This window comes from Typopeltis vanoorti, chromosome 14 (assembly GCF_054136105.1).
Source record: "Typopeltis vanoorti isolate ZY-2024b chromosome 14, IOZ_Tvanoo_1.0, whole genome shotgun sequence".
NCBI classification, from domain to species: Eukaryota; Metazoa; Arthropoda; class Arachnida; order Uropygi; family Thelyphonidae; genus Typopeltis; species Typopeltis vanoorti.
Window position 1 is genome coordinate 24,246,219 of NC_143562.1, and position 27,483 is coordinate 24,273,701.

General features: G+C 34.0%; 1 protein-coding gene across 1 annotated transcript in view; it reads left to right on the forward strand.

Annotated features, from left to right (window-relative positions):
- Positions 1-10,027, forward strand: part of LOC150099306 (suppressor of lurcher protein 1-like) — a 222,869-nt gene extending 212,842 nt beyond the window's left edge. The window contains exons 7-8 of the mRNA XM_090403542.1: positions 5,148-5,201; positions 8,893-10,027. Coding sequence (XP_090259668.1) covers positions 5,148-5,201; positions 8,893-8,963 — 125 coding nt within the window. The 3' untranslated portion in view covers positions 8,964-10,027. The remainder of the gene's footprint in view (positions 1-5,147; positions 5,202-8,892) is intronic.
- Positions 10,028-27,483: the final 17,456 nt, after the last annotated feature.

Sequence of the window (27,483 nt, forward strand, 5' to 3'; positions counted from 1 at the left end):
TTGGCACAACTCTACCAAGTATCGAGGTAGAGTTCATCTGAATAAGCGCCTAAATTTCAAGACACATAAATAGTGTCTCCACCAAAGCAAGTCAGATTATTGCACAGCTTATCCACTTTTGAATAGGAACAGCTTCCTAAACATAAACAACAAAATTCTCCTCTACAAATCAGTAATAGGACATCAGATAATTTACGCCTCACCAACTTGGGGACACTCGTCTAAACAGAGCATCCACAGATTACAAACGATTGTAAACAAATGCCTAAGAATGGCATTTAATGCCCTTTGGTTCATCAGAAAACTGCAGATACACCAAGAAGCCAACCTTCCAGATATCAAGACCTACATGACAGGCATTGCAGAAAAATTCTTCACATTCACAGATAATCACCCAAATCAACTAATTCGATAGGGATCCGACTACAAACTCTCAGATCGTTTCAAATATAGAAAACCGAAATCCACCATCGCAAGAGAAAGATGATACAGCTTACAATGAGCGGGTAAATTACCCACAATAATCCCCTCATACGCAAGCTAAAATTAGATGAAGGGATCAAGAGTCAATGACTCAGTCCATCTCCCAAAGAAGTTCCAAGGTCCATTTAACTAATTTAAAAAGATAATTTAGAGAATATCTGTTATATACCGTATTTTTCCGTATATAAGACGATACTTTTTTCTAAAATTTTCAGACCAAAAATTGGGGGTCGTCTTATACACGGGAGTAACCCGTTGAGAGACTCGCGGTTGCCATGGCGATACTGCGGTGCCTGGTACGCGAACAAGCTTCCACCAATCACTAGCCTTTGGTAACTCTGTCGAATGACGTCTTTAACGGCTGATTCTGAATAAACCAATCAGAACTCTGAAAGCATTCATATTACAGTTCGTTGGCGGGTAAGTTAATGCATTAACAATATTTTGAGCACTAGTCCATAAAAATGTCCGAAAATAAAAAACGATTTTCATATTCTTCAAAATTCATGTTAAAAGTCATCAATTACGTAAAAGGACATGGAAATAAAACTTCACGGAGACAGTTTGGACCTCCCCCCACGGAGTGTATGATTAGACAGTGGAGAAAATAAAAAAAAAAAAACAGGAAGAACAACTACTCAAGATGCCAAAAAAGAAGAAGGTCTTAACAGGAAAACCAGAAAAATGGCCAAACTTGGAGCAGAAGCTAAAGACTTGGATTATGGAGAAGCGTCAGAGTGGGATGTGTGTGTCAACCAAGCTTATTCAATATGAGGCAAAAAGGTTTGCAAGAGAAATGGACGTTGTTGATTTCACAGGAAAGGCAAAATGGTGCTTCAACCGCATGAGGAGAGAAGAGTTGGCCATGAGAACAAGAACCAAGTTAGTCCAGAAAATGAATCTTAAATGCATCCCTAAAAATGTATCTTAAAAATAATACCTAATTACTAAATACACTTTGAATATTTAAAATAAATAAATAAATAAATAAATATATCAAATGAGGAGCCTGTGTAGTTCAGTGGATGTGGCGTTTGCCAACCACGGCGCTTGGCCGCACGAAGGAAGACTTGGTTTCGAGTCTAGTCGGCGACTAGAGGAAATTTTTCTAAGCCTTTTTTCGACCGGTTCCCGAGTTAGTCGATCTCTGGCACGGGCAAGCAGGTTTTTTCTCCCGGAAACTCGGGTTTTTCGTCCTGTAAACTCAAGAAAATCGACCGTAGAACCCACATTATTTCAGACATTAAATATATTGTGTTAGGGTTAGGGACCACGAGATGGCGGCACATTTGAGCCGTCTCTCTTCACTGAGTACCGCTTAATTAGTGATAGCCTTGGGCCATCTATCTCTGATTGGTACCAGTGGAGATTGAACTGCCCACTCAGTCTCCAAAAGTTAGATAGGGCTAAATGGCCTCGCCTACTCTCCGTATACGGGAATAAAAAGGCATTAGCTGATTTTTTTTTTTATATATCAAATGTGTTCTGTTTTGTGTTTAAAATATTATTTTTTTAATTTTGAGTTCGAAAAAGTAGGGTTTGTCTTATACACGGAAAAATACGGTAGTTTATTTATATCAGGGTTTGACTGGAATCGGTATTTTTCCTGGACTTTATAAAAATTGAGCTGCTAATTTTTGATAAACTTAAGTCGAAATTTGGACTAGAATCGAAAACAAACATATTAATAAATAAAACACTAGAATTCGAATTTAAATCGATTAAAAATCAGTTTAAACCAAATGGAGAAATAAACCCATAATCAATGAGTCTCACTTTCCCCTGCTTTTTTAAACCATACATTTCCCCCCCCCCCACACACACACACACTTTCCATTACGAAACTTATTTATTTTAAAATTTTCGTACTCATTATGCCTTATAAAACACTGTTGATATTAAAATATCATGCCCTGTGGAAATGGCGTTTGCATTCATAGCGCTAGGCCATCCGAAGAAAGACCGTTCTTTCTAAGTTCGATTCTAGTCGCCGACTAGAGGAACTTTTGCTAAGCATTTCTTCGACCGATCCCGAATTAATTGATCTCTAAAAATTAAAGATTCCCAGCAATTATATTCTCGATTTAATTATTTAACTAAGTATATGCAAACAAAGTTTACACTTAACGCTTCGTTACGACTAGGCTACTTTTATTATAGAGGCTAATGACTTCACGTTAGTCGCCTTAGTATTTCATAATGCAAAGCACGCCCCTTTCAGGCATGTATAATACTATGCATTATGGGAAGGGTCACTACCCAGACTTTTCTTGGTATCTTTAATTGATAGTATTACCGAGTGAAAGAACTTTCAATTATTTCATCTCTGGGGTGGTGAAGGGGATTTTCTCCTGGAAACTCTAGTTTTATATCCCGTAACTCAACCAAATTGACCGTAGAAGTCGCAATATTTCAAACAATAATATATTGTGCTAGGGATTATAAGATGGCGGAAGTTGTCTGCTATACTCTCCACACCAGATACCTATTAAAATCAGTGATATTCTTGGCTATTCTTTGATTGGCTAAAGATGGAGTTAATTGCCGCACCAGTCTTCAAAAGTTAGAGCTACAAATCTATCTAAAGATCGGGAAAGAAAAATTGTCGGCACTGATCTGATTTGAGCAGTTGTGAAAGGTAAAGCTCGTTTTTTGGTCCAATTAGCTTACAGTTTATATACATAGAGATTCTGAGACTTTTTTTAATCATTGACGATATTTTTTCGTTTACTATAGAGCTGAAAAGGCTGCATTATTACATTTAACACTCTGATGCTCTTACACTGAAACTGCAATCCTGCTGTTACAAGAGCGTTAGAATGGATATTTTTAAAAAGAGAAATATCTTATCAAGATAAGCAAAATAAACTTTCAATATAAAACTTCTGATCCAAGACTATTTTGAAAAAAAAATGTTATAAAAAAGCAAAAGAACACTTTAATTTTAAAAAAAATTAAGAACTTTTATAGAATAGAAAATAAATATATATTCTAAATGTTATTTTTTTTAAATTTGTTTTGTTAAGAAAATTTTGACTAATTATTTATGTTATATTAAAACACCTTTTTTATTCTCCCTTCCATATATTATATAATAAAATGCAATTCTTAATTATAGTATTATGAAGTGTAAATAAAAAAGGTGTTTTAATAATACCCTTGGAGGGTAATGGATGGCAATGCTGTAGCCAATGAAGTTCTAACTGAGGCTCGGCTATTGCTGTTACCCTCCTGATCAGAGCTTTAATAGCTCAATAACACTTTATCCCTACACTGTCCTCTACAGATAACGGGGAAGATGAAAAGCATTTTTGCTTCGCCCCTTTAAGCCAGTCCTTATAAGGATAAGGACTTATATTATTTGGAGGATGGATGAATCAATCGACCGTGAGATGCGGTGATTGATTCATTCAATCCAATATCCTTGGAGGGTATTGTATTAGTTAATAAAAGGGGAAATTAGTAATGAATTTACAGAATATTACTTATATCACGGAATCAAATACTTCATGGATCCATCAGCCTTTCACTGCTTTGGTCAATATTCTTATTGCACGTACACAATGCGACTCGCATTAATATCGGGTGTAGTTTGCTATTTCATTTTCTCATAATAACAGATATTTTAAGTTACAGGATTGTATAACACATCTGATTGTATAACTATTTTTCATTTCCATGATTTACGTATCTTTTGGAAATGTAAAAATATGCAATTCAAATGGGTTTACGAATATGCTATGAATAAAACATATTTCACTCCTTATTTAAATCCATTATTCTCGGTTGGCGAAGATATTTTTAGCATTCTCACCGTTTGAGGGAGCTGGTGTCATTTTTCTATTATAAAGAATTAAGACACATAAGCTCCAGATATTTCAACGCATAGTGAGGTCCTGTTATTATGTTAATGAGCTTACAGGTCACGAAATGCAGAGATGCTAAAAGACAGTGAGCAGTGCTCTGGAAGGCATAAATTTTCCAGCTTAATTAGCGCGAACGTACAGGCTACGATCATTTATCATTCTGCGTTGAAGACATTAATATTCCCTATTAGTTTTTGCATTACATAAATATCCTTTGACTTAAGGAATAAATTGAATGGATTACTTTTGCCAATAGATGGAAGAAAAAGTCGGAGGAAAAGAAAAAGTAAATGAACTTAAAAATCCTACTGGTTAATGACATTTGAAGAAGGTGACTTTCTTAAGTTTAAAGAAATTATTAAGGAAAGAACAGGCAAGAAATTTTATTATAATACTTGCATGAAAGGTTATTATTTACGTCATCGAGCTATGGATTAAATACAGTTTCCAAAAATCCCTTTAGAAAGATTACTAAAGAGTTGATAAGTCAGTTTGCGCAAATCCGAACAATGATCCTATCTGCGCACATGATGAAAGAATTACATGTGCGCATGCTCAGAATGGATTTCACTAATTTTGCTTTTATTTCGTCGATGGCTTCCTCTTAACATTTCAACTTACAAATTTATGTGAGCATTATTCAAAAATATCCATTATAATGAATTTAAGACCAAATTAGGAAAGCTTGGGTGCTCTCGAAAGTATAAAAATCGTTAATTAAGATATATGTAAGACGATAATAGTGTTAACTTTATGAAACTTTTTCAAATAAATTAAGATTCTCAATTGCTTTTCTAGATCCATTCACAGTGAAACGGGTGTCCACAACTGTTATTAACAGCGGATCAGAAGGTATGTAGCTATGACACCTTCTTGACTGTTATTAATTCTAAATTTCGATTTCTATCATCTTAATTAAGTTAGTTTGTACTAATTTTTATTGAATAATATATACAGTATCTTTTTGGCTCTATCTCTGATTGGCATTTTAATAGTTGATATGTGGCGCCATCTAGGAGACTGCAATACATTTATATTTATATGTTGCTAAAGTTACACATGACGTCACCGTTTGGACATGATATTCTACTAGTAGGATGCAGGAAAAATCACTTTCCTATACCACGTATTCTGCTTACGTAGAATATCAATGTAAGAAATATATATTTATATGTTCCTAAATTTTACTATACATGTTTAATGTAATTATATATTTTTTATTATAACAAAGAGAACTTTGTTATACATGGTATATATTATAGCAGTGTAATCTCACAAATGCAGTAAAATATAATTATCTATTCTGCAATCGTTCCATATGTTTTTTTTTATAATGAATCTTACTGTGTGTTGTTTCTCTACAATGACTGCAGATATAGCCATTACATTAATTACTTCTGTTAAATACTGTATATTGTGGCGCCATCTATGAGTTAATTATCTAAACCTTTTCCACTTACCCACCAGGTGGTATTATAATTTGTACTTATATTTAGTGGTGCCATCTGCCGGAAATTATTATATGAGTTGTGGAGAAAAAAATAAATTATAATGAAGCAATTCTCCTAACGATAGGTTCGTTAATTTTCATTTTCATTTATTTTATTTCGTGACGATCATAAGGTGGAGATGGGGTATAGATAACAAAATGGGATATTTAAGCATAAAGACAAGGTAACGTCCATCACAATATAAAAACATGACAGCAAATTAAATCTTTATTCATAAAATTAGAAAACAAGATAATTAATTAGGTTGTTAATTATCTACAGGATACAAAAACGTCAAATATTACAACCAACGCCATCCCCGAAGCAATTATCTATAGGAAGGCTTGTAGTACGAAGCTTCCTAAACAATCTTTTAGTTTTCTTCTTTCTATTAACAGAATGTAGCAAGTTAGGTCGGCATGAAGAGCCTCTTGCTTGTGATAGGGTAATTAACATAGTAATTAGCTCACGCACACGCACACACACGCTGTTCGCTTTGAATGAAGGAGTCTTCCGATGCGCTACGGTGTAATATGCATAAAAAGATCATTTCTTAGGAAACATCTCCGTCTATAACGCCTTCCTCAATCCCTCGTGTTTAGAAGAAGATTACCAGCATCCAAAACTAATCCACTTACCTCAAATTTACATGTTCCCCCCTTCTTAACGCAAACCCCATTTACCGGTTTTCGAAGTTAGGTAGAAGTTCTCGTTGCTCTCCCTTCGTAAAATGTAGTGCGGGATTTTGTTGTCAGACGGAGTTTTTGTCCAAAGAAAAATAAATCTCTCAATGACATGAAGAAATACGAGGATTTTCCAATGTTAGCCTCGAACCCAAGCGTCATGTCAGAAGCGGAATCCATCGTGACGTTAGCCGAAGATAAAAAAGACGGAAAAAGAGAACGAAGGCAAAAATATATAAAAAAAATAAAATAAAAATGTAAGCTATGCCAATGCAGTGAAGTCTATTCAGGCGTCTCGATAGAGTAAGAAAGATTAGGCTGCCTTCTCGGAACTCAGAAAGTTTGGCTTTTTTTTTCTTCTTCTTTGTATCCCTAGAGGTTGCATTATATCCCTTATGCAACATGTATAACTGTAGAAAAGCCCAATTCTCACTAATTCTTCATACGCTTTGTATGAAGAATTAGGGATAAATATTTTAATAGCATTATATAATATTTTATTTTAATAGTTGCTATTTAAATGCATGTTAAAGGGAGGATTACACCGAACATACTACTATTATATCATAGTTTTAAATTAAAATTTATTTAAATTAAGTTTTATTATTATTAACTTAAAAACTAAAGTAATTCCTTTAAATTTCAGTTGAATTCTTTGCTTCGTTTGTGAAATATTATTGGTAATTGAAACAAACAATGGGTAAGCGTTTATATACGAGGGTGGTCTGAAACGTTCTCGGCCTCGACCATAGATGGCAGCACTATCGGCAAGACTTTTTTTTTCTAAGTTGGTGCATCTATCATAGCATCCATGTGAAATTGCAAGTCATTCTATCAAGTAATTTTTTTATACAGCTTTCTGAATCAAAAGTGTTGCTATATTCCTTGAAATGGATAAAATTGAGTATCGTGTGGTTATAAAATTCTTTGTAAATGAAGGTTTAACGACAAAAGAAATTCATTTGAAGTTCATAGAAATTTATAGGCTCTCATCGTTTTCGACAATTAAGAAATAGGCTGCCAAGTTTAAACGTGGCAATATCAGCCTTGAAGATGATCCACGTGAAGGACGTCCAAAACACAACACCAGAAATCATTGATCATGTGCACAATATGGTATTGGATGACCGGCCAATCAAAGTGGGTGAAATTGCTGAGACTATAGGCATTTCAAAAGAGCGAGTAGGATATATTTTGCTTGAAGAATTGAAAATGAAAAAGCTTTGCGCAAGATGGGTGCCACGCTTGCTCACAGCAGATCAAAAAAACGCACTCGCATGAAAATCTTTGAACAGTGCTTGGAGCATTTTAACAAGAATAAAACTGATTTTGTGCGTCGATTTATTACTATGGATGAGACTTGGATTCACCATTACACACCAGAATCCAAACAGCAGTCAAAACAGTGGACAGAAGCCGGTTGTTCAGCGCCAAAGTCGGTTCCATCAGCAGGAAAGGTCGTGGCATCAGTGTTTTGGGATGCTAAAGGCATTTTGTTCATTAATTATCTTGAAAAGGATAAAACAATAACTGGGGAATATTGTTCCGATCTTTTAACCAGACTGGACGAAAATCGTGAGAAAAGACCCGATTTGCAGAAGAAAAAAATCATCTTTCATCAGGACAATTAGCATGCCCACAAAGATGTTTTGGCAATGGGAAAATTAAGGGATCTGCACTATGAATGGTTGGAACAACCACCCTATTCCTCAGATTTGGCTCCCTCTGACTTCTATCTCTTCCCAAAACTAAAACTCTTCCTCCCTGGTCAGCGTTTTTCTTCAAATCAAGAGGTGATTGAAGCTGTAGAGGAGTATTTTGCAGATCTTACTGAGAACCACCACATGAATGAGATAATGGCGCTGGAGCATCGCTGGAATAAATGTATTAGTCTTAATGGAGATTATGTAAAAAAATAAAAATAATTTTGAAATTATAAATTCGTTTTTTCACTGTTAGGCCGAGAATTTTTCCGACCACTCTCGTATATCTAATATATAAAAAACTTTTTCCTGGATAATAATTTTAATCTTATTTAATGTTATATTTGGTAAAATACTATAATCTAACTATTTCTGAGTATTAGTTTATTTTTACATCTGTTTCTTATTTTCTATCTCTCTTTAACTATCTATCTATCTCATTCGTTTTCAACTTATCTCTTTGGAAACAGTTAAATATTTGCTATTAGACTATCATCATTATTATTTCACTGTATAAAATACAGTATTATGATTTCTAAGGTAAGAAATGATTTATTATATATCGAAGAGGTATATCTGACATTGATTAATATTTTTTCGTTCATTAATAAATTATATCTGACAAACGTTTTAAAAACAAATTAATTGTTTTTTGTTATTGTTTCAGGTATTAATGTATCCTACCAGATGTCGCCACTTGCACTCATCGTAGCCTTCCTATTGGTAAATGTGTTGTAAAAATGCAGTGTTAGAAGCAAAGATTTCTGTTGAACAGACAGAATTTGTGTTTATACGAAACAAAAATTTGTATATTGGACGAAAAAAAAAAATCTAACTGCCAGCTGTAAGCTCACAGAGACTTATTTTTCTGAAGCTTAAAGAAACAAGATACTACGAAAGAATTTGTTTTTTATGTTTATGTGAGGCCTGACGGTCCCCTAGAATATTGTTAAGTGCCCTGATGATTTCAAATAAGATCCTGAAGTGCCAAATATACTGAGCACCTGTGTACTGGAAGGTAACAGTACAGACTGTGGACCACGATCATAATCAGACGAATTCTAGATGAAGTAGGAGACTGTTGGATAAATGAGGTGTGTGCGTTTGCAAAGGTATTTCTTTGCTCGGCTAATTTTCACTCTAACCAAATAGAATAAAGTGCTTTATACACCAAAAGAAAAAAAAATTCATCCGGGAACTGCTCCATTAGCATGTACAGCAGATAGAATTGAAAGAAGTTGCCCATAGATGCAACCCAATGTGGCTCAAATGACTAAATGGTGCTACAATTCTCTCATTTATTATTTCTTTATTGCTCCAACATAAAAGGTTTCACAGTCGGATACGCTGCTTTTTTTTGGGCCATCCTACAGAAATAAAAAAGAACGAACACGTGGACATTCATCACCTTCATAAGACTGACCACCGTTCGTGTTGTTGAATTGTCTTAAAGAAACATGATGAGATCTTAAAATGTAGACGAGCTTTCGCATACTCTTAATGGTCACTTTGTTTTATTTTTAAAACATCAAGATATTCTAGTCATGTGATCTGTTGAAGATTGAGCAGGTATGATAAAGATCATTTCAAAAGATGGTTATGTGTATGTGTTTTTAATTTCGCCATCCACGAATTCGAAAAAAAAAAAAAAAAACATTATATGATACACTAACTAACCTCATCTTTTTTTCTCCAAGACCAATGTTTGTTTAATTAATGAATTCTCTCTATATATTTTCTTTATATCATTCCCATTCACAAGAACTTGAACAATTGATTTATAGCATATTGATGCTGTTCACCTTTTTTTTTCCAGTACATCTATAAAAATTATAGTAATAAATAAATGGTGCATGTGAAAATTGCAAGCCATTTTCATTTGATAATTTTCTTCAAATATTTTAATTTGATATTTTAATCAGTTATTTTTATTTTTTGTATTTATGTATATTTTAAATTTATAGATTTTTCCAGACTTAATGTTTTTATTTCACTTTATAATGATTCATATCTGGTTATATTTATTATATATTTTAATTAAGCGAAAAATATAATTCTTATCAATCTGTAGGGGTCGCTTGCAGCGTCATTGAAATTATTGGCTAAGGTTGATATATATAATTATATATATTAATTAAGCGAAAAATATAATTGTTGTCAATCTGTAGGAGTTGCTCGCAGCGTCATAGAAATTAAGGTTGGCTAAGGTTGATTGATTTTTTTTTTTTGAGTAAAGCATTAATTTTACGTTTATCAAGATTTAATTGTAGTGTCTTTTATTACAAATAAAATTATTCGTCTCTTACTCAAGTTTCGAAAACTTTTCGTTAACATGATGCAAAATTTGCTATTTGTTTTTATGGTTAGAGTGATTTCTTATAAGCAAAACAATTTATTTTGCTTAAATTTCCTGTCCTTAAATGTTGCTTAAATGTTCCTATTTAGGAAGGTAATAAAACTAAGCAAATCTCGTGGTTGTGCCATCTATCGACGAAATCTCGAACCAACTTTACATAGAGTTAAATAAAGAGAAAAAAATTTTAAATAAATATTTTATGCGTTTAATTATTGCTGTAATCCATTTCAGCTTGATGATCTTATTTTGTAATAAATACACCGTCAAATATTTATGTTATTTCCATGAGGTATCTGTTGCAGACTTTTAATTAGCAAAGCTGAATATACTCTCAACCAACTAAGTCGTTAAATAGCGTATGAAATGGTTTGTAGAATTAAGTATTTCTAATCAACTTCATGAAGGCAGTTTCCATCGCCTGATTTCGCCATACTCGTTGTCTAAAATAATCCAGTTGGCTATAAAAGTCACTTTATAGAAGACTTCATTAAAATAGAATTCACAGTAAGTTTATCAGCAATTTGAACAATTATTATCTCCCCAAGTCCACTGAGCAATTGAGCCATAAAGAACCAACCATTATCATTACCCATCGCAGAATCCATTAAGCTCTTTTCATACTATCTTATCTCGTTAGTAACTGCATTTGCCAAAGTATTATCTTTAATCCATTGTCGACCATGGTTAATCAACTGGGAACACGACTTTGTAGTGATGCAGTATCAATCCTTTGTTACTATCTTCGCAATCACTGTTTGGGGGGCCAGGGGGGGCACCGCTCATATCTAGTGATCCATTGTGAATAGAGGCCAATTATCACAACAGAAGTGTAGCGTGATGAAGGTCTGAGTTGATTATCTCCGCACAAAGTGGCAAATATTGATGCTTCTATAGATCAGAACAAAATAACGTATTTTGTAGCATATTTCGCAAACAGACCGGACAAGCTTGTTATGATAGTCGGTTGAACAATTGTGTGCCTTCCAGATGTGTGAAATTCGTTTTAAAAACAAAGAAGAAAAAAACATCGGTGATAAGAGATCGGTGTTGATTAGTGTGAGAACAGTAGAGACATCTATTATCATTATGAAAAAGTCCAAATGTCGGGAAAGTGATTGGTGAGATAAATGACTAGATGTGGCATTGAAACCAGTGATTAGGAGGCAATCATAGAGAGATGAGAAGACAGCGTTGCCTTGGCGGGGTACCCCTAAGCCTATTCATTAGTCTCTGTAGAAAACAGACTCTCTTGGATGATGGTCACAATTTCATCTCTCTGCTAAGCTAACCAGTCCTGCCTTGGGCAGTTCCTTTTCTTGCCTGTCTTCTTACTTTGATAGTACCGCCCCTTTCTTACACGTATATGTGATGTGTGTGTAAGGGGAAAGAGAAGATGAATGATAAGTGCACGAAAATGCCTTAAGCTAAATAACTGTTTTTCTTTTTTTTTTTTTTTTTTCATCTCGCTTACTTGGTTGGAATGCATTTTGTGTTGTTGGTTCCTCGAGGTGGCCCCGCCAAAGCGTTACGTTCGCGTGACTAGGTGCCTAGTTAGTGGCGCGTGATGTCACAGATACAGAGGTGTTAAACAGCACTCCCAACTATACGCACTTATTTTCTATTTCCCCCCCCCCCCCTTCCTTACCACCACTCACTTCTGAACGTTGTAGATCAGGATGGACTAGAAACAGTTTGGTGTGTGACTGAGCTGAATGCAAACTAAACGCATTTCTAGAAACACATTAACAGTAACAAACCACAAATGTCTTCAAGTTTTTTCCTCATTCTTTTTTTTTTTATTATTAACTATATTTGGTACACCGCATTTAATAAAAAAAAAGTCCCATAATTAACATTTTGAAACCAATTAAAAAAAACTTAAATCGATTTTCTTCGATCAATTAAAGAAAAAAGTAAAAGAAATAAAGTATGGTGTGTAAATATTTATTAATTTTTTTTATTTTATAATTCTTATAATAAAAATTTCTTTATTATTTATGAATAACTTTTAAATTTCCATTTTTTTATTAAATAATTATTAAATTTTCATTTGTATAAAAATGACAAGAAACAAAATAAAACTTTCAGTTAAATGATTAGTTACGTATAATATATTATATAAATTCTCATTCAAATAATGAATTATTTGAATGAGAAAGCTATGGAGGAATAGTAGGCAAAGAAGTGCATTTATTTTATTTATAAACACACTGCATTTTTTTCATATTTCGTCATGAGTTCATACATCAAAACCCTAGAAGCTTTCTGAAAGAGAAAATACGATAAATGTAAAATCATAACTACGATAAATCATAATCATAAATCAAAATAACAGAGGTTGAAAAATATCATAAATAAATAAAAATTAAAATTCGTAAATCATAAATCAAAATTTAAATCATAAATCAAAATGTCACAGGTTCATAAATATCATAAATAAATCAAAATTGCAATTCATAAATCATAAATCAAAACTTAAAATTAAATCTTAGATCATAAATCAAAATTAGAGAAGTTCTCTATCATAAATGAAAATCGCAAAAGTTCGCTCAATTATAAATCAAAACCATAAAAGTACTTCCTATCGAAAATCACAAAAAAAATTCTTTAATTAACTTCGAAAATCTGAATTTAAGATAGAGTTAAGCTGCTTTATAACAAATTAGTGAAATAATTTCAGTACCAATATATGATTATTAAGTTGAAAGAAGAATCAAGAGAGTATACAACTATTAAACACTTCTTAAATCTTAAATGGGAATTAAACAATGTACACCTTTTCGTTTGCAGTATAAATTTAAAATAAGTATAGACAAGATTTTAAGAACTAGGACAGAGATGCGATGATTGATTCATTCAATCCAATACCCTTGGAGGGTAATGGATGGCAATGCTGTAGCTAATGAAGTTCTAACTGAGGCTCGGCTATTGCTGTTACCCTCCTGCCATGATCAGAGCTTTAATAGCTCATTAACACCTTATCCATGCACTGTCCTCTACAGATAACGGGGAATATGAAAAGCATTCTTGCTTCGCCCCTTTAAGCCAGTCCTTATAAGGACTAAAGAACTAGGACAGGATCGAATCGACCGTAAGATGCGGTGATTGATTTTATATGAGATGCCCATATAGGGTAACGGATGGCAATGCTGAACCAATGAAGTTTAACTGAGGTTCGGCTGTTGCTGTTGTAATGGGTAAATGAGTTCGCTCTCTTAGGTTTTGCCCAAAGGGAGCACTTTGAGTCTCCGGGGAAAGTGTTCTCCGGCACGGCCCGCTGAGGGGCTTTGTCGGTGAATTATTTTCCTCGGAATTTGAGCGGTTCTGCTCAGTGGTCGGGGAGCCCGTCACAGAGTGGAACCAACGCTGAGATTAGGACGGTCTTTCGCCCACTATGGAGTGGCCTAGAGATCGTCCGTATTTTTGAGATTTCACCTTTACTTACATAGTCGGTAATGGATGGTAATGCTACAGCCAATGAAGTTCTAACTGAGGCTCGGCTATTGCTGTTATCCTCTTTCCATGATCAGAGCTTTAATAGCTCAATAACACCTTATCCCTATACTGTCCTCTACAGATAATGGAGAAGACGAAAAGCATTCTTGTTCCGTCCCTTTAAGCCAGTCCTTATAAGGACAACTAAAAAAGATAGCAGGGATTTCTTTGTGCTATTTTCATAGCAGAAATTTAAAAAGTGGGTTGGAAGGAAATGAATGTTTATGAAATTTATTTAGTATTACCAAGTGCTTCGTTCTATACTAGAAAATTACTAGTTTCTGAGCAAATATGGATACTTTCTCTAAATGAATCCGACTATCATTCCTTTCTTTTGCCCATCATCAAATTTGAAACACTGTGACCTATAAAGTACATCAGTATGTTGCTGGGTAGTCATATAATTCTTATGTGTGGAACATTGATTGTTCTTGGACCTGAAATACACCATGTACAAGAAGCTGTAATCAGATTCTGGGAAAGCTGCGATATGCTAAATGTTATTTCCACGTTTCTTCTCATGACTTCTGCTAAATAACAATTTAAAAAAAAAAAAAAATCCGTTGTTTATCAGTCATATTCTTATTCTTCTTTCTTTCATTTTGGCCTCTACCAATAACGATAAATCATTATAGCGAATTTCAAAAGTACAATCTATTCGGTTAGAAGTACGAGTATATCTTGTATGTAAGAATTTTTGTAACATTCTCCTTACGAAACAACTGGAATGCCTTTCCATGGTTTTATTTTATTTTACTATTTTTTTTTTTTTTTTTAAATTGACGGATGATGGAGATCTTTCCAATTTCCACTGGAGTTCTTTAGGTGACTCTTTGGCACCATATCTTTTTATCATTACCCTTGATTAATTCAGACTTAAAGGAAATGGGTTCTGAATAACTGTCGAAGATTCGGCACGACAAACCCAGGTGCAGTCATTGATTTGCAGATGATGTACTGGTCTATTCCAATATTAAGACTGTCCAAAACCCACTTAGATAATTTAGATAAAAATGTAACAGTGATTGGCATGCCAGTTAACAAAACAAAACCTAAAGAACAGAATAGAAGGAAATATTAGGCTAAATGATAAATGATTCTCAGTGCCTTGTTCCTGCATCCATGCTTTAACAGACATATTGATAAGAAAGCACGAGGCTTTTCAGTTACATAAGACTATCTTCTGTTTTTTTTATATGAACATTTCTGTACATATTTCCCTATTCGTACAGGAATGATGTCAAGTGTAGCGCACACACTTGACAGAAGAATCAACTGAAAGTAGGAATTTCTACATTTGGCACTGATCGAAGGGTCTCGAATCTCGATATAAATAGTATAAAGAACTAGGGAAGGAGGCCATGCTTATCTGATTCTTTTATTTAAAGTACTGTATAAGATAGACAGGAGTTAGATATTTATTAAGGAAATAATTTTGGAGTATGTGTGCTGTATTGATCTATCATAACTAACGAGAGCTCTTTTAACGTGGTTGTAATATTATAAAAGCAACAATAATTAAATGTGTGTGTGTGTGTGTGTGTGTGTGTGTGTGTGTGTGTGTGTGTGTGTGTGTGTGTGTGTGTGTGTGTGTGTGTGTGTGTGTGTGTGTGTGTGTGTGTGTGTGTGTGTGTGTGTGTGTGTGTGTGTGTGTGTGTGTGTGTGTGTGTGTGTGTGTGTGAGTCGACATGAAATAGAAGTAGAGAGAAATGAGAATTTTAGATCTGTAATAAGTGCTTAAGGCTGATAATAATAATAATAATAAAAGAATATGCGTTTGCAAATCCCTATGATGTGATATCCTAACTTGTTTATAAGTCAAAGCAATCTTATTTTATTGGAATTAATACACTTCAAGAAATAACAGGGCAGTAGCCAAACAATAGCTACTACTACAGTTTTCATGATGAAGTTTGTTTTGCAAATAAAATTTCTTAGTGTAAATATCTTATCTATTCTATTCTGTGACTTCAAACCACACTATTAAAAACTTTTGATTACCAACTCAAATCTGCTGGCCATCTCTACACATTGTTAACTTTTCTTAAGTTCTTAAAAGAACTGGGAGATGGACTGAGTCCTTGACTCTTTATCCCGTCATCTGAATGAAGTAAATCTGTATGGATGGAGTGTTGTTGAGCTAAAAAGCTCTAGTCATGGCTGGGTAACGGCAATAGCCAAGCCTCAGTTAAAACTTCATTGGCTACAGCATCGCCATTTGTTACCTTGGAAGTCCTAAAAAGGACTTTTGATTCTGGCCTGATAGTCTGGCCTCATTCTTTTTCTCACCCTTGTTAACTTTTCCGATCTGTATGGCTATTTATTTAAATTTATATATTTAAAAAAAAGGCTTTCTTTAAATATTATTTGATTAATTTAAATTTTAAAATTAATTTAAAAATGATTACAAAAAAATATTATTTAATTTATAATTTACTTTTAGATTTTATAAAAAAAAAAAAAAAACATAAATATATGTTAACAACTGAGAATGTTTTAGTTTTTGCATATCCATCACGTGTTTATTTTATCAAAGTCTTGTTCATAAAAGCAAAATAGAATGACGATATGAAACATAACTTTAAGGAACTTTTACATAAAGTTAATGGGATTTTCATATGAAAAAGTTAATTTCAAGTAAAAAAAATAAAACTTCATGAGAGAAAAATCAAATTTTTATACATAAGATTTTGAAACATATAAAATTCTATGAAATTTAATTACTTTTTAGTGTAATAAGAATATTGTATCTGTAATTTTAACTAATCTATATACACTTCATTATTTTTTGTATCATTTTGAAACAAGAAAGGAAAAGATATTAAAAAAACCACTTAAGGGATGAAAGATCCATCCAATCCAATACTTGTGTATGGCAATGCTGTAGCCAATGAAGTTCTATAACTGAGACTCGGCTATTGCTGTTACCCTCCTTCAATGATCAGAGCTTTAATAGCTCAATAACACCTTATTCCTACACTGTCCTCTACAGATAACGGGGAAGATGAAAAGCATTCTTGCTTCGCACCTTTAAGCCAGTCCTTATAAGGACTAAGAAAACCACTTTTCAGAAAATTAAGCATTAAGTTAGTTGCATATTGTTAGTTGGCCACATAAGCACATACACTAAGCTAATTTGATCAAGTATATATTACATATTACAATCTATACACCACTTCATTAATTTGTATTTGTAATGAATTTATATATGATATGATTAATAACGTTATGTTTTACATCGACTGCATGCAGTTTTTAGGTTAATCCCGGAATTCCATGGCCCATTTTCTGAATTAAATTAAATACTATTTAATATTGAGTATCCATTTGATATTCTGAAGTTATCTTTCTCATAATTTATCCTTTCTCCCTTAACTGCTATTGAAGACATCACGTCGATAGAGAGAGAAAGAGAAAAAAGATCTGTTAAACACCCCTCAACTCTGATGGGGTGTTGCTAATCTTCGGTGGCTTGCTTTCGTGCTGCTTGCATATTCCATCAGTCTTTTGATTGTATCAACAACCTTTTCTCTTTGTTCCATTATGTACTCGACAGGTGGCGTTTTCCATCACCGGTTAATTGCCAAATTTCACTACTCCAGCCCTCGAATTCCCCCCTTAGGGACAATATCTTCTTATCCCATAACTACCCACCTTAGAAAGCTATCATTACGAGAGAGAGAGAGCAGCCACCAGCTTCTGAATGACAATGAGGTGCTCTGGTTGGCCCCTTCAACTCCCCAAAAAGAAAGGGCTACGCTTGATTACATCTGATAAGATGAAAATTACTTTGGGTGACACCTTGATGGCGTCAAGTGAGGCTTAACTGCTGCCACTAATAGGAATGCTGAAAACTGGTTTTTTAGTGACGTCCTCCAAAGAAAAATGCGATAATAACACAAGGAACGAAACTGGTCTACATTTTTGAAGGGAGGCAGAAAAGGATGACGTCACAATCACGTGGTTTACCTCGATAATCAAAGAAGAAAAGATAAATTTCATAACTACTAGTGTACACAAACTAAAGTCGTCAACCTAGCGAACGAAACAGAATTGGCAAACACCCAATCAAGAAACTTCTCGAGAGTTCGGTCCTATTTCCAATAGCGGGATCACACCAGGCGTGAAATCAACTAATACTTGCACAGAAGCGGCAAGTGCAAGTCCACAGATGATACTTCTGGGGCCTGTTGTGTAGGCACGTCCGTCAAATATTTACAAACAGCCCCCGACTATTCGTCTGCATCGAAACAGCGACTCTTTATAGTCGTTTTCTCCGTAGCCTCCGCATTCATCATGACCTGGACCTTCGCTAGGCACATCTGGCTGATGTTACGTGTGGCTAAGGGGCTGTTAGGGTTGTCGCCAGGAGCGTTTTACACCGCACTTTCCGTAGCTTCCATGTGCCGTCGTAAAAAGGGATGACTACCCCGGGACTGTTCCTTACTTTACGGCCGAAACGGACGGCGAAAAGTTGTGATTACCCACTCAGACCTTTTCTCGGCCTCGGGCATCTGCTAGACGCTGAAGCGCAACATTTCGGCGCCTGATTATAGTGCGAAGTTTACGGGCGCCAACGCGACTCAGCGGCACTTCAAAACTCCCGCCCATAATGATAGCATGGCCTCATGGCCACACAACACCCCCCCCATCCTTTTTCCCCTCCCTAGACAGGTTCGTTAGGACCTCGATCTGAAGTAGAGGAAACAGGTCTGGCCACTTAGCACGGCACATATCTTAGCAGACCCATTTATCCGCGCACTCTGGTAAAACACCCTTCTCAGTAAGGGTAAAATATGGAATTATTCTTTCCCAACACAGTATCCGGTTGGAATATTCCAGTTGCTTATAGACATAGTTATAAACCCAGCTTCAGCTATTTTATGCGGTATATACTATATCAAAATATGTTAGACCAAATATTATGTTATGTACTGATTTTGTAAGCATTTAATTTTATTGTATTAAAAATATATTTGATTCATCTTATAGAAAAATATAAAAACTTTAAATTAAAATTAAAATTTTGTAATTTATTGAAAAATTTCCTTAGATTTAATTTAAAAACTTAAACTATAAAATTAAACCAATTTTAGTTTTATATAATTGTTTATAATTAAGATGTTGGGAATAATTATTCATTTATTTTGTTTTGGAATAAATGAATTATTTATGAAGTTACTTATGATTTAAAAAAGCAGGTTTATGAGTTAATTTAACAGTAAGAGACATTTTCTACAGTTGATTTTGTTCACAAAAAAAATGAAATGAAATCCACTTCATTTTTTTGGAGAAATAAGTTATGGATAAATACAGTGGTATTGCTACATTAAAAGATTTCAAAGAAAAATTAACAATCATTTAAAAATGATATTTGCAATTGCTCCAACACAGTTTTAATTGTCTAAAAGGACATCCTCGTTGTTAGAAAAAAGCAAGTACAGTTGACCCTTGAAGAACGCGGTTTTGAACCGCTTCTTCTACTTGTATTGGAAAAATGTAGAAACTAGTCTATTTTATAATTTACTACCATAAAGTATACACAAATCTATTATAAAAAGTTAATATTTATCAAAACTTACGCACAAAAAAAAAAAAAAAATCTTACAGACCGTACATGGCACTGTTCACACTCAAGAGAAATATTAAAAAAAAAAAAAAAAAAAACTTAAAGAGACAGTGCTAAATCATAACTGCATAAAATTAACTGGTATTAATTAGCATAAAAGAAAAAATTATAACGATTCATTCATTAGTGTATAGGCTAGGTCAAGTGAGCAACCTTTTTAAGTGTGCGTGCCAAAATTGCCAAATCTTTGATGCCAAATTTCCTCACGTGCCAACCGAAATTTTGGGGAACATATTATTATTTGGTGTCTTTTAAGTATTGGGAGAACCTTTTCAAATAATCAAAAATCACACCGGAGAGGTAAAATAAAAAAATAATGTAAGAGTGATTATTGTAAGTCATGTAAGATTGAATGAGTATAAAAATTAGTGACCAAATTTTTACTTAAAAGTCCTTCTACCTTGTTGATAGCGTGGATCTTTTTTTAATTTGTATTTAAGTGTAATTCTAGCTGCCATATACAGCCACGCAATTTTTAACATCATCAAAAGAGTAAACAATATTTATGAATTTTTTGTGATTTTTTTATTCTAAAGATCAGTCAGACATATTTTTTTTTTTTTGAAGTTTTTCCAATATGTTACAGTGCAGAGTCTCATAATCTCATAAATCACAATAAAAGAAAATAAAATTAAAAGCTATTCTTTTATTACTTCTTAATCCCTTACGAGTAATATATAAAAATTACAGATACTAAAAAATGTTATTTTACCTACATAATATATCAAACAGCAGTTAATCTTTACCATTTTTAGCAGAAAATATCAAATCAAAACTAGAGAAAGAAAATAGTGGACGTTTTATTTATTTAGCATCGATTAGACTTCTGCTGCTTCATCACTGATGACAGATAATTTATATCAGGTTTATATTTTGTAACCTTTAGAGATATGCATGCGCTACTAGTTTTATCTGTATAGGCTACTCCTATTACGAGACTTAACAAAGTTCATCACTGAGAACTAGAATATGCAAGTATTCCAAGTCCTTAGTACCTCGTTTTTCGTACTCCTCTCTGTTACTCCTGTCTCTAATCGCTCCTTTTCAATATTTTTCAAGTCAACTCCGAGGTCAACAAATTTCTGTCTCCAAATTGAGCTACTATAAATCAATCAACTGCATTTCAAAACGTTTCGTGGATAAATCCACGAAAACGTCTGCAAGTTTAATTCATCCAGTTTTATAGTGACTGGAAACTTAATGAATTTTACAGTCTCTTCTAATTCTCTGAACTTAAAAAATCTTAGAGAGAACTGCTCAACAATTGACACGATAATGTTTAAAAATAACTTTTGAAGACATTACCGGTCTATTTTCTCATCCTTTTGGAGATCATTGACGTATTTCTTTAGATTTGGAAAATATCTAAATCTCTCACTGTCTACATTATTATTTGACACCTCCATAAACTCATCGAGGGAGATCTACAGCTCTCTCCACCACTCAATTCACCAACTACAACCGTAACTACACAACGCCATCTGCCGCCGACCACCACCATTAGTTTTTCTACAGACAATCACAAACATCCATGCCCAACGGTGGGATTCGAACCCGCAGAGCTGGAGAGCGGATGCGTTAACCACTCGGCCAGCCAGACATCCCTCGTAAAAACTCCTAGTTGCATTTCAAATGCCTTTATGTCATCAAACAAAACATCGAGACTCTTACCATGTTCGCAAAAAAACATCAGTTTACAAATCCACATGATATCATACATTTCCTTATAAGACATTTATTGATTAGTCAAAAAGAGATTTATCTCATCCAGACATTCAACCAATCGTTTTAGAACAAGACCTTGACTAAGCCATCGAACATTGCTGTACATTATTAGTCCTTCGTACACCCAATCCACCTCATTCAATAGAATCTGAAATTATCTTTTATTCAAAGCACGTGCAGAAATGGAATTAACAAACTTGGTTACTGTTTGCATCACTTTTATGTGCAAAATGTCTTTTGCACATAAAGTCTCCTCGTGTATGATGCAATGAAAAAAAAAAAAATTGTTGGCTTGCCAAGAGTTCCCCATCACTGAGCTAGGCTACCACCAAGAAAGTGTATCGATTGCACTAAGCTACCATAAAGCATTCCTATTGCTGCTTCTTCGTTATCCATGCATGAATCGTTATACCTGTAAATAAATATGAATTTATTTTTCGCATTATCTTTTCATTTTTGATGTCTAGTGTTAGTAAACATCTACAGTGTTTTATATCATATAAGACAATATTGATGTAGGTACGATTCATCTTGTAAACAGACGACGTCAACTTACGATATCGATAAATACAGTACAGTACAGTACAGTACAGTACTGTAAATGTAAGAACATAGTAAATGCATATACATGCATACCATATAAAATATGTGTTAATCGACTTCCGATCAAAAGTAGGCTATTGGTAAAGTTTTGGGGATATCAAAGTTATACTCCAATTTTCGAACAACGCGGGCGATCGGCGTCCCAAACCCTCGCTTTGTTCAGAGTTAACTGTATTTCAATCACAATCTGTATTCAATTGATCGTAATTAATGTACTGCAAAATATAACGAAAATTTAATAAGTGTAGGGCTTCATGAGCAGCTAATCTGGCAACCCTTGGAAATAATATAATAATGTAAATCCTTATATCCTTATAAGGACTGGCTTAAAGGGGCGAAGCAAGAATGCTTTTCATATTCCCCGTTATCTGTAGAGGACAGTGTAGGGATAAGGTGTTATTGAGCTATCAAAGCTCTGATCATGGCAGGAGGGTAACAGCAATAGCCGAGCCTCAGTTAGAACTTCATTGGCTACAGCATTGCCATCCAATACCCTCCAAGGGTATTGGATTGAATGAATCAATCACCGCATCTCCTATAATAATGTAACTCCCTGATTTCTAATACTTGTAAAAGTTCTATAAAAAATATATAATGGTTAATTTTATAAACTTTCTAATTTGTTTTAAAAGTTTCAAATTATTTTTATAAAAGACAAACTTTTATTAAATATATTATATAATACATTATTGTTTTAGTATTTTTATTAATAAAACTACTCTTATATCTATTATTCAACTTTAAATACCTGAATCCGAACTCGATCAATCAAGTCATAAAGCGATTAAAATTATCAAAAATGGTTAATAATATTTATATTAGCGGTTAAATATTACTAATATTTGTATTAGTAATAATTAAATATTAAATATTAGTTAAAATTAAAATATAAAGGTTAAATATTACTAATATTTATATATAATAAATAGTAATATTTATAGATTACTAAATAAATATTACTTTATTATTACTTAAATCCTTACTAGTGGGTCGATGTGTTTAATAGTACGTGAGTCTTTGGAGGTGTCACGTGATAATAAAAGACGTTAACAGTGAGAAGCACAAACAGACAGACCTTTCATCACTAGAATGCTGATAGGTTTCCATATTTTTCAGTCGCGAATTGGGAGATTCTCTCAGATCAGAGAATTCTGTTGTTGTCCAGGGGATCCTGTGGTGCAAAGCTCATCGTGATTGGACAGCTGACGGTTAGAAAGCTGAGTAAGGAATCGTGATATAACTATCTGGGTGTACTGGCCTAGATACTGTATAGAAATAATGTTATGGTATGAGGAAGGGTTCTCTTGCTACTCTAAGCTTTACGAATAAAAATATAGTGAATTAAAAGGAAATTTTCGACAATTTTATTGAGAGACTCGGTTGATTTGAGGAAATGGGAGAGAGTAAAGGTAAGAACTAACCACTAGAGAGAACTTTAGGAGTATTTAGAATCGTTTGTGGCCTCGTGATCTTCTGTCTCAGCTAAGGATGAACGAATGGTGTATTGAAGAGTGAAAATAAAAGATCTTCAAAACATACTGGTTTCCGTATATATTTTTTAAATATAAGTGTTATAAACATAGAGTTATAAACAGTCATTTGATAGTAAATAGGTGTAGAAGTGATTCAAAGGCAATATAAAAAAATACGATTTGCAATAGTATTGTTTTCATGACATCATGTCTTTTGTGACGAATTTTGTATTGACCCCCTGAACACTCAATTAACAGACATAATAAACCAGCTTCATAGCCTTAGTTTCTTCGGGCATAATCTCAAACAACAACGTTTTGAGTATTTTTTCCCCACTGAAAAGTATCCCGCCGTGAATGTTTGTAATTGTCTTTTGGTAGGAGATAGATCTCATTGCTTGGTGTAAGATCACCGCCCTTCTTAATAGGCGGCTGAAGTAATAATAATATTATAAAAAAAAAAAAAAAAAAAGTTCGGTTCCTGGAGTGGGATTTTCGAATGAATAAAAAAATTCTTAGCTGACCCACGCTACTAATGTATATAGGTTTATAAATTTTACAATTTTGCCAGATCCCAAAATTGTAAATTTGGGGATCTGGCAAACAACATGGATCATTCGTTTCTAAACTGAATCCCAGACATCATGCTGGAATTCAGAGTGTTGAATCCCAGACATCGATTTTAATGCAGGATTATGGAATCTAGATATAGTTCCAATGCCATCTTTTTTTCTCGAATCTTTAGCGTCCCATGAAAGGGCTCCAACTCAGAGGAATCCAATATATAAAAATATTCATTATAATTTATTATTCTAAAGAATATTTGGATATTTAAAAGCGCTATCTTTTAAGATTTAGGTGCCTTGAGCAATCTAAGCAGCATTGTAGTTCTTAATGTAGTTATGATATAGATAGAACGTTTAGATTTTTAATTGCAATAAAATCCAAAAATGAGACAGATACTTTCACAATTTGAGATTCTGTTAAAGAAACCTATCCCCAACTTAGTACTACTTAGATTATAGCTAGAACTCGGTTTACAGTTAATGGTAAGTGAAAAGTCTAACGTTGGTTAAAATTGGAATAAAAATATTTTAGTTTCAATATTTAATGTGCACGATATTATGCTCTGCGATTTTGTTTTTGTATTACGTTGTAATGCATGTTTTTGTTTTGCAATATGTTGGGTGATTTTATTTATCAATGTTGTATTGCACTGAGAATTTGTTTTGCATTATCGTGCTTTGTGTCTTGAATAGAATAGGAAAAAGTTCGCTTTTTCCTATTCTATTTATTTATTTTATTTTGTTCTAGTGCAATACCGGAACAGAATGCAATATACATACATACATGGCATAAAAATGAAATGTATCATATAAAAATATGTATAAAAAATAGAATATAAAAAATAGAATATATAGAAATAATCTCTCACAAAAAAAGAAATTTGTCGTAATAAATAAATATTTGCGTGATATCATATTCTGTGGATTTACAACTCATGTTGTTTTATCTTATAAAATACAGTATCATAGAATGCTTTATGAAAAACGCCTTATGAAGGCGTTTACAAATACACTAGTCTCGTTTTTCTAACAATTTTATTGTAATAGAATTATGTAGATTACTTAAAGGTGTACAAAGTTTTTTTGAAATTTGAAAAGTTATTTAAAAAATTTAAATATTTAAATTTTTAAGTAAAATATAATTTACATTCTTATTTTATATATTATATTTATAAATCTTAATTAATAACTTGTAAGAGTAATAGTAATGATGTCAGTTCTTTAGAAGCAAACCATTTTTTGAGATATAGAGATAATGCGCAATCGAGACAGGTAAAGAATTTATATATAAAGAAGCCACAATTCACATAATCAATACTCAAATATTAGCACATAAACAAGTCAAGGCAACTTCCTCATGTCTACGAAACCTCCTGTTTTCCCAGATGTGTTAGCAGATCGTACCGTTTTTAACCTTCTGTATTTCTACACCCTCCTTAAAGGGGTGTGTCTTATAAATAGGTATACACCCGTTGAATGGCTGCCGGTCACAATACACTTTCATCTGACTTGTAGGTTTCGTTGCAAAATTCTCTATCGCCTCATCATTCCCGTAAGGTTTGGAGGGGGGGGGGGGGGTGAGACTAAGACGAAAGATAACATATTTGAATTATGCAGTAAGAAGTTGTTATGGTAGCTATTTTTTAGAGAGAAGAAAAATCTGACTTGTGTGCAGTCAATTTTTTTTTTTTTTTTCAAAGCTTTCTTATGAATGACTACGGAATTGTTAAAATCGGATAAAATGTTTTGGAAAAGTAGGTTTCAGTAGACCGCTAGAGGGCAGCACAGAAGGTGAGAATCGACACGTAAAATTTGGGTTAGATTTCAAAAGTGTAGTTTTTATTGTACCGCCAGAGGGCATCAGAACAGTGAAATCTACATGGAACTGATCTCTAAGTGTGTGCACTTCGTGTAAAAGAGATATTTCACTTTTATTTGAAAGTTTCACTGCTATTGCCTCAACCTGAACAACATTATTCAGGTCAACATTTTAGTACTTTTTTTTTGTTTCCTATTTCCGAAGTTTTCTAATTCCGAGATATAGACGTGCGCATCCCCTTTTGAAAAGAGGGAGTCGAGAGCATTTCCGTGAGCTTTTAGAGCATTTTCTTTGTGACGCAACATAAATAAATGGCGACAGACACGAGGAATTTCGTCTCATATGTTACCTCACATAAAATCCGACACACACATCCCCCCCCTCCCCCTCTTTCTAGGATCCTGGCAGTCTCCGATTCGCAGACCATGACCGCAGGGGATCGGGGGACCCTCCGAGTGGTATGGCCTGGGCAGTGGGCCGTGAACGCCAGATGGAGGGCGGTGTGGGTTCCTCGCGCTCACGCCGGATTACAGTTCCCAGTTTCTTCGTCGGAAATCATTTTTACAGACTTGGAAGTGTGGTCGTATACGAACAACAGCGACTGTGTTTCCGTCATGTGTAATGAAACGGAAGAACAAGGGAAGTAGTCGAAAGCACTTCGGGTAACCTCCTAAGCCACTAAGTATTTCATCCTCGAAAGGTTGCAATGCATGCCTCGCGTGTACACCACCTAGAAAATGTTAAGGGAAGAAAGTGCGCCTTAAGTTGATGAAGTCACTGCTCCTCTAGGATCGTCATAAATCCGCATTCAATCTGAAGCGCGGTCTGTTACCATAGTGGCAAACAATACATCGCAATAGCCTCGAAATTGACATATTATTGATCCATTACCATAGCAACAAAGACTGAATCTCAGCACATGAAATTTATCAAGTGATGCATGGTCTGTTACCATAGTAACATAAAACAATCTGCGAAATCTACGCGAGTGTGATATGTTGCTTTCTGTTACCATGACAGCAAAGACTCGTTCTTAAAACGTGAATTCAATGCATCGGATTAATAGTTGCCATAGCAACGGGAAAAAATGAAGTTCGATGAAATCAACAAAAAATATTTCTTACAAAGCAAATGCTAAAAAAAAATAAAAATAAATAAAAAAACAGAAAATATTAACAGACGAATTCTGACTAAAATACGATAAATGCCAACCGATTGCGCTAAACAAAGTTTGAACTTCCAAGTGGAAAGGAATCATATTTTCAGGATGCTTCACCGTAGATAAATTAAGATGACTTTAAAGGCATTCGAGCTATTTCTTAATTAATGCATTGTGGTAATCTAGATGCGATTTCCATTCTGAACGGTTTACAGATGGTTGGATCTCAAGCAGTTTTAGCAAAGCGGACAGTCGATGTTCGCCTAACTGCACTCCTTCGTTTTGAGTTTATTGAGGTGTCAAGAAGGTCTTGAGATATTGCATTGCGCTCTTTCGAACATCTTAGCAAATAGCTATGGGACGAGCGAGGATGTTGACAAGGTCATCGCTCACGTGATGAGACCTCAAGGGCCATCGTCCAGCGAAATAGAAAA